The 8,924-nt window shown below is 45.0% G+C and overlaps 1 protein-coding gene across 1 annotated transcript in view; it reads right to left on the bottom strand.

Moving 5' to 3' along the window:
• Positions 1-1,991: 1,991 nt before the first annotated feature.
• The window catches only part of CAMK1 (calcium/calmodulin dependent protein kinase I), a 411,042-nt gene continuing 404,109 nt past the window's right edge, over positions 1,992-8,924 (bottom strand). Inside the window, exon 12 of the mRNA XM_078661850.1 lies at positions 1,992-8,319. Coding sequence (XP_078517976.1) covers positions 8,207-8,319 — 113 coding nt within the window. The 3' untranslated portion in view covers positions 1,992-8,206. The remainder of the gene's footprint in view (positions 8,320-8,924) is intronic.

The following is an 8,924-nucleotide window of genomic DNA, read 5'->3' as shown; positions in this document are numbered from 1 at the left end:
GCATTCATGACAATTAATTTCAATTCCCTGTGACTGAATTTTTGAAATGCTACTATTTATATTTTCTCTGTGCTGCACTTTTTAAATGTTTAAAAAAACCTTCATGGTTTCCCAAATTTCTGATTTCAAACTCAATTTTTGAGTCCATTCTTATTTTTCAATTGCATTTTGAAACTCTGTTTTGAAGTCTTGTCATTAGCGAGATATTCCTTCATCTCTTCTTGAGGACGATCCAGTCCGTGACGCCAAATCTGGGCGCTCCAAGTACTCTGACTATCATGCAGGTTTTCGAACAGGTATCACCAATAAATGTGTGGTTCTGATTGGTGAGATAAGTGCGTTTGATATCTTATGATAAATAGTCAAAATAATTTGTTCTACTTTCCATAAATTATTATACTTTCCATACAGTGCGTCATGTGGACGGCCCTTATTCTTTATAAATAAAACTATGTTGGTACATCTATTTACAGGCAAAGATAACAGGGTTTGCACATTGGGGTACATAACATATCAAAATAAACCCACATCAAAGGGCTCTTTTCTATAACCTTTCTCATGTATATGTATGTACAATCCGTGGCACTCGAGATTAAAAAAGGCATGTCATTTGATTTGATTACTAACATAATTCTGATCCACGTTTATTTACTGGTCAATTATTTATTTCTTCAAAGCTAAATTGAGTGTATCGAACAACAGTATTTGATTTAGTTTAAAATGTGGAGAAAAATTGGAATTTCCTTCTAAGAAATTACAATTAAAGATTTGTTTTCAAGGAAGAGGGGAGACTACCAACTGCGTGTGTAATTGAATAATACAATTTATTGTGAAAGCTCTCCAAAAGTTCTCATTGCTTTTTAAAGTGATTACAAATTATTATTCATATTGGACATGAGGACTATCCATTATTAATGAGATTGTGGGAAACATGGTTTACAACGCGGTGTTCACACCGCACTACCTTTACAACGATGCCATTACAACACAAGTCGTTACTACGACTTGCCCTGGATGGCGCTGTTGCATAAGGAATATTGTAATTTTATATTCCAACACCTTCCATACTGTTACGTGGGCTGGTGTTGGAATATAAAATTATAATAATCCTCAATCCGCGCACACCAATGCATGTCGTTGTAACGACTTGCGTTGTAATGGCAGCGTTGTAAAGTACCGCGATCTAAAAGATCACGTTGTACTGACGTACATCCAGAATAATCATGCAATATATTTTTGGGGTGAATTTGATATTTTGAAGAATGCAATTATTCTGCTATATTGGTTTGCAAAATACATTTAATAATAAGCACATTAAGCTCAGCTCCTTGTCTTTGATCATTGAGCTCAAGGTGTTATGATTTGACAATGGTGCCTACAGTGGGTTCTGTGTATGATTTTCTACCTGAGCCAAAAACAGACCTATAAAAGATCCCCTAATGCCATACCAAATATATCGGTTTTACCAGCCCACCACTTACAATTGATGCGAGTTCGGTGAGGTCATGAACGAAACATATATTTTTTTCTCTATTTCAAACTTTTACAAACCTATGCCTTATTTTATATCTCCGTTCACTGGATTGTTTACTTCATGTGATTTCAAATAAATTCTAACTTGTCGCTGTTCTGTCGTTCTAAATATTTTCTCTAATATTTTCTCATTCTTCTTTTTTTTTTCCACCTCTTTTTCACTTTTCTTCCTTCACATTTTCTTATTTTCTTTCATTTTTTACACACCTCCTTCTCTTTTCCATCAACCACCACAACCCCTGTTGAACAGGAACTCTAAATCCCAATTGACATCACACAAAGGCCTACTGCTCTTTGATTGGCTGCCACGCCATTAACCCCCAGGTGATGGTAACAAGTTAAGGACTACACAGGAAGCTTCCAATTTCATTTAGGAAGTGCAGGTGAATTACAGACCAAACCACACGCAGCGCATCTTTTCTGTAGCAGTTTTAGAAAAAAAACAACACAGCTGTGGGTTCCAGTAAAACCATCAAAACCTTTTTATATATATTTATATATATACATTTACAAAGAAAGCAACGCAGAGCTTCAGCGTCATCATGTGCCTCTGTCGTTGAATACAAGAACGAGCAATAAAATAGAAACATTTTTGTTTAAAAATCCTCATTAAACATGCGTAAAAGTCGAAACACCAGGATGCAGGGCCGGGCGAGATTCAGGCAGCAGTGCCTTCCTGCGACCAGAGGGTGGCGTGGTACAGAGGTGGGGTGCAACGAGACCCTCGCGGCCCACCAACATGGACCTCACTTCCCTGGACCAGTCTGAAGGAGTCTTATTCACATGGAAAGCGCTTGGGACGCTCATGAGAACGGGTCCTCGTGGCAGGCTTTGAGCGAGCCACGTGCAGGGGTGGGGTGGGGCGCGTGCAGCTGACCCCGCTAAGTAGTCTGGGACTTGCTGCAGCCAATCAGAGAGTGCAAGAGAAAAAGTCCTAACTTTCTGCGTGCAGCGGTCTCTGCACCTTCGCCTGTTGATGCCATCACACCCGCTAAGCTCCCAACAATGCAGGACTGGTCGTGGTACCCCGGCGGGCTAAGCAGCTGAAGGGGCGCCCGCTGTAGCTGGCGTAGCTGGCAGCGACAAGCAGACCCGTAGGAAGGAAGGAAGGCCGCAGTGGTGCTACTTGGAGTAAAAAGTGGCTCATCCTGCCTTAGGTGGTGCAAGTGGTGAGACCCCTTAAGGGAAGCAGGACAGTAATGTATCTTAGTCATGAATAAGCATAGAGTGTAATGGGGCATGGACTTGCCGGCATAACATGGCGACTAACGTGTGTGGCACCTTTTGAAATGGACCCTGCTGCCAAACACATCGAACACAAGCGCACAACGCGGAGCTGAGCAGTCCATCCCACCTATGTCTGTGGAGGGCGCACGAAACACAACATGGTGGACCTGACCAAGCGCCACAACAGGAAGGGGGACCGACTGCTTCAGCGGAACTCCTCAGAGGTGCGCGGCTTTCATTTTTTAACACCTGACCCTTGTCCAGAAACCAAAAGCCTGAATGGTGACCCGGACTCTATTGTTCAGATGTTGCAAACACCCACTGAAGCTGTTTCATCCACACTTTCCTTCCATGACCTGCCTTGCAGCTTGTCTGCTCCGTCGCGGAGCACCTTAAGGACGTTGGCATACTTATAAATGGTAAGCGCTATGTGCTACTAACCCTGTATGGCTGGCATATTGCGAGCCAAAACATTCGATGATCCTATAGAGTTTATATGGTCATATAATTCAGAAGTGACCAGCAAGGTCCTCCTAAAAAAAGATTAAGGGTACTTTCTTTCATATGATACATGATACTATGTCTCCCAAAATCCAAAAGATAGTTAACATCCTTCTTCTGCAATTTAACAAAGAGCAAAACAAATTTGTACATTTATGCTTTCTTGTGCTGTGGTTATATGTTGTATTTTTCCAAGCAGGTGCTGCACAGCAGGACCCAGAGGCGTTTAACTGTCTCTGGAGTGTGAACATCTTTGGGGTGTTGTCAGCACTTCACAGAAAGGGAAAAAATGCATGAAACCACCTTTCAGCAGGAGCTAGAGGACAAGGTTAGACAGAAAATGTACAAGACCTGAGACAGACAGAGGGTGACCCCACAGCCAGGGACGGAGGACCCACTCTGTGGCGTTGGAGCAGAAATGGGTGGACTAGTGGGGTCTGGTGGCCGTGTGTGCATTCAACATCCGGGTACTAATAGGTCATTATCAACACTGGAAGAATCATATATATAAAAGTGGAGACATCTTGTCTCAGAAGAGTGGACGTGGTGTGCTCCCTACGTGGGCAGTCTGATTCCGGGGCAGGCCTCTGTTCCAGGGATTTTCAGAGGCAAGCATCCTGCACCCTATGTGTAGTTTTAAGCACTTTGTGATTGTTGGTCACCTATGTCCCTGATTCCCATAAGGAGCAAGTGTATGTCACAGATACATACAGTTGCCTGTGTGTGTATGTGTTGTCTGGAGTGAGACGGACCTTGTGATGCTATGACCGATCTCTAATATAAGAGATAAAGTACCCCAAAGCGCACTGTACATATTTAGATTATATCAAATGAAAAGGGAACTCCCTTACCACTTAGAGGCTGAGAGACGAAGAGCTTTCGAAGGTGACAGAGGTCCAAAGTGACATGAACTGTCCAGGTAAATATAGGGGTCTCTTTTTTACTTACAATGCATGTCCGTGCTTCCTCCCTGCAGTCTCAGTCCTACGCTGTCACGCTCTCCGCTCCTCCCCTCCTGCCCTGTATTCCAGACCCTCACATGGCTGGAATCATGAAGCCACGCCCAGAGCCATTCCATTCCAAAACTTACAGTATCATAACTCTGGACAAATTACCAACAGCCTCATTTCCCCAAATCCCTGGTGTTGTCAACCCCTTCGAACCCCAGCACTCACAGTCACATGCGCACCTCCCACAAATTCTTAATCATTGGAACACCCTCTTCATCATGGCCAACATGCTCCTTACCGGAAAAACGTGTAGGAACAGTGCTTAATTTGTACCAGTGGTTTCCAGAGCTCAGCACCAGAAACTTCATTGTCAACACCACACTTAGGACAGTCTGCCACAAGGTGGCGCTGCTCATCTAATTTACAGATGAGCAGAACAACGGTTGTTTATGAATACAATATACATTAAAAATTACTCATACCTGCCTCCCCAGCCATTCCTTTAGATTTGGGGTCCTGGAATAATCTGAACTGTCGTATTTACATGCGAGAGAGATGGTTAGTCGTTGTTTTGGCAGAGATGACAGGCGCAATGGGTGGTGCAAGCTGCAGTGGCCTCCTGGTCAGAGCACTGGCATTTAATATTTTACAAATTAAGCACTGTGTAGGAAGATGGCGTCCGGGTGCCCCCGGTGGGGATCATCCCTCCCCCATACAGGACGGCATCAGTACTCCTTGCACTGACTTAGGGTGTAAAGGTGAAAGGTCAGCCTGTGGCAGCGCATCATCCACAGAGGGCACTGTGACATCAGAACTCGACTGTAATATTACAGGTGAGTTCTGACGTCAACTTCTTATTACATGCTAGTTTTGACACCTTGCACAGGATTTTCCATGGTGATTACAATTCTCCATGTGCACGTTTTGTACAGGTTTGTGTATTTACTGAACGACTATCACGTATTACACCGAGGTCGCTGTTAGGATTTGTTTGCACTCAGTAAGAAAGAGGGCAACATTATAGGGGAAAAAAGAGAAAATCGTAAGCTTTCTGTGACAATTACCCATATTTTCTGTAAGTAAACAGAAAGAAACCAGGGCTTCCTCCTCAGCATCCTTGCACTCAGCTAATTCTAGCCCTGAGGTCACTGGACTCTTGCTCTGTAACATTCTAAATGTGCATGTTTTATGCACACTGATAAAGCTCCTTTATCAGTTTCCCAGAATATATTAGTGAGGATGAATTTGGCAGCTATTTTCATGCAAACAATGACCTTTTTGGCATCTCAGTTTCCTTCCCTATAACGAGTTGGGCCCCCGCTTCCTTTGAATCCAGTTTTACAACATGTATCAGCTCCCTGTGAGATGGAAAGGGCAGAGGCCAAACAGTCTTTGGGACAACCTCGAGATTTTTAAGGTAGGTGGTGTCTGGACCAGTGAGTCACACGTTGGGGTCTTGTCTCAGATGGCATCCGGTGGCCTATAAAATGCACAGGACAGAAGTGTGACCGACTGCCCATCCCTATGAGCTTGGGACTGGAAGGTCTCCTCAGCTACAGGGACTGCAAGCCCCAGGGCAAGATCTGGTGAAGAGATCACTGAAACAATGCATTGCTGCCCACCCTGAAAGCTGGCACAAAACAGACCAAACCTGACTTTGCCTGGCACTTAAATTTAAGGAATATATAGTAGCCCTTTTTTTCATACGATTCATGGAAGAAGTGAACGTCTACTCAACACCGCCATGTGGGAAATGACAAATTTAGAGTCAGCTTCTTAAAGTGCTCTGTACTATCTCACTTCTTGTAAGACAACAACAGCAATATGAAACATTTAACCCGATCAAGGCGTGCTTCCAGCAAGCTAGGCCAATCAGGAGCTCTGCAATTAGCCCGGATCCGGTTTGTCCAATACTGTGATGCTCAAAGAAGCATCAATGTAGCAAGAGCTGAGATCCGGCAAGACGGAAGCACAGGGAAGTTGCTACAAGTTGTACAATCAACTATGGTTAGGTTGTCAATTTCACTCCAGCGGTCTTACTGAGCACAGTACAAATGTTGGGCACGGCGGCCTTGGCGACCACGATGGGAGCGTGATGGCTAAACGAAACGAAATCTCTTGAGATGAGCCAAGACCACTTTGGCCGAAAGAGTCTGGTGGCCTGTAAACGTGCAAGGATTCAACAGAACGGTGAGCAGCGTTGCTCAAATCTGAGCACCCCTGAAAAGATTGGTTTATTTACGTGTTCTCAAAACCTGTTCTAGATCATTGGCGACTGGATCTATGAACTATATCTTGAAGCACTTATATACTTTTAAACGTACGCATACACTGATCTCTTTACCTGGAAGCACTTTACACCTCGGTGACTGACATGCACGAACAATGCTGATGGCAGAGGCTGCATAGGCTGCAGAGTAACCAGGGAATGTCCCCGACTGGCTAGTGACTGCAAGGAGACACAAGACATGGGGTGGAGCCTCACACAGGTGACCTGCTCTGAACTGGCACCGAAGGCTGCTCGAAGGCAGCTACCTGTGTCGGTGTGCAGCATACAACTGATGGCCCTTTGTAGTCATTGTATAAAAGAAGTGATTGTTGTGTACTAAAAATAAAGACATTCTAACCCAGCTTTCCCTATGATCCAACCAGCAGCCGGTTGGAGCTGCCCGTCTCTGATCCCATCACTCATTTCCAATCTCTTTGCTTATAGTGCCTCCACCTTTCTCTCCCACAGACACTTGCTTCGGTTCCTTCACATGGCTTGACACACAATATTAAGCTAGTCTCTGGCATCAGCTTGTGGACAGTAGTAGCAAACAAACACCCTTTGTCTTTGCCGCTGAGCTCGTAAGACAAACACCACTTTCGTACTTTGGCAAGCAACTTCCCACCTTCCTCTGAAGGGGTTCCCACCTTACCTGGCAATCATGCATCAAAAGTGGCCGCTAAAGTTCTTGGGCCGCGTTCCTCCTGCCAGTTACGAACCACATTACTTTGTAGATTTTCCAAGTAAATACACCATAAGCCATGTTGTACATATTTAAACCAAAATGGAACCAAATGGACAGAAACAATTCTTAAATCTTCCACATGCCATGTTCTATGAAACAATACAGCCCTGTTTTAAGCATCAACCGCGGAGCACCTCGGTCGCCAAGATCCCCGCGATGTTTCGCTGTGGTGTGGTAAATAGTCTCCACTGATCTCTGTAGGCCAGAACTCTACCTTCCGAGGTGGGGTGGGGGCACCTGTACACAATGTCCAGGCCACTTGAAAAATGTCGTAAGAAAATTTCCCAAAATCATACTAGTGTCCTGACAATTTTTCTGTTTTACTTTTTCTGTGCTACAGATCAGTTTCCTTGTAAACATATCTCCGCCCAAAAATACATGTATTTTGAAGGTGAGTAGTAGCTCCTCAGCCTATCCCTGCCCATTTCCCTGTGCCGGCAGCATGGGTCCTAAAATACGCTGACCCATGTGTGGCTCTCCGGAAGCAGAAAGTAACAAAATGACACCTTAGCCGTGAGCTTCCGATCCTTCGTCAGTTCCTCCACCAAAAGAAAGCTTAAATTCAGCAGCAATTTATCCCTGGGAACCTAAATCCTCATTTTAGTACAGAAATTATTTTAAAAAACCCCTTCCCCACATCTTAGAACAATCACCAGGTAACAGCATTACAAAGAAACAAAAAACAGTGGCCCCATTTGCCATAACCAAGCTCCTTTCTTGCCCTTGCCGCAAGGGACTTCTCATAGGGCAGGAGGTTAGAACAGGCCTTGTTTTTAGAGAGAGCAGGTTTTCTTTCCCATAGCATTCACCATCACTTTTCCATGATCCCCTTTGCCCTCCCCCCACTGATAGTCTTGAGTTTTGGCCTGCCCTCCTCCGAAGGGCGCCATGCTGCGGACAGCGAGCCGGAGTCCACACCCAGCGCCCATGGCCTGGTTCCTTCTGGTGTCGTTGATTGTCAGAAGAGCACTCTGGCCAGACTCAAACCCGGTTGGAATGGTGGCAACGGTGGGATCCGAACCCTAAGGAGTTGTTTTCTGTTTTTTCTGGTGATTTTGGCGAGCCGCAGTCCTTACAACCGTCAGAGTGTGCACCTGCAAGAGAAACTTAATATTAGCGATAGCACATTCCAAAACAAACTCAACAACTAGATTGATTTGCACATGAAGGACCTCTTCTGTGCCAGCACTAACAAGCCCCAAAATTATAACAGAAATATCTGGGTAGAAAGCCAGCCAGAGGAGCTTGACAACATTGGATGACACCAGTGGCGGTTCCTCAGCTAAGGCGGAGGAGCGCTGCCCCACTGCTTTCAGCAGTGGAAATAAAGGAAAAATAAAATGACAACAACTTGTTGTTATTATAATTTTATTTGTTCCTGCTGCCTTGTCTTTGCGGGGCGAGCGGGGCTGCTCTGCTCTCAGAGCAAAGGTGGTGGCCCTCTCGGGCCGGTCAAACATTCATGCACACTTTGCATGCTCTCCACTCAGGCTTAATTACAGCCTGGGTGGAGAACATGACCAGGCTCCCATTCCCTGGCTGAGCGCTGAACCACAGAGCTCAGACCAATCACAACGCTGCATTGCAGTGTTATGACTGGCTTAGGGGAGCCTGGAAGCCTGAGTGCTTCCTGTTGCGGAGCTGAGGGACAACGATGAGGGAGACGTGGCGAGGAGGTACGTTTTTTTTTACTTTACCT

Source organism: Lissotriton helveticus, chromosome 9, assembly GCF_964261635.1.
Source record: "Lissotriton helveticus chromosome 9, aLisHel1.1, whole genome shotgun sequence".
NCBI lineage: Eukaryota > Metazoa > Chordata > Amphibia > Caudata > Salamandridae > Lissotriton > Lissotriton helveticus.
The sequence above is the reverse complement of the archived record's forward strand: the minus strand, read 5'-3'. Positions and strand labels throughout refer to the sequence as shown.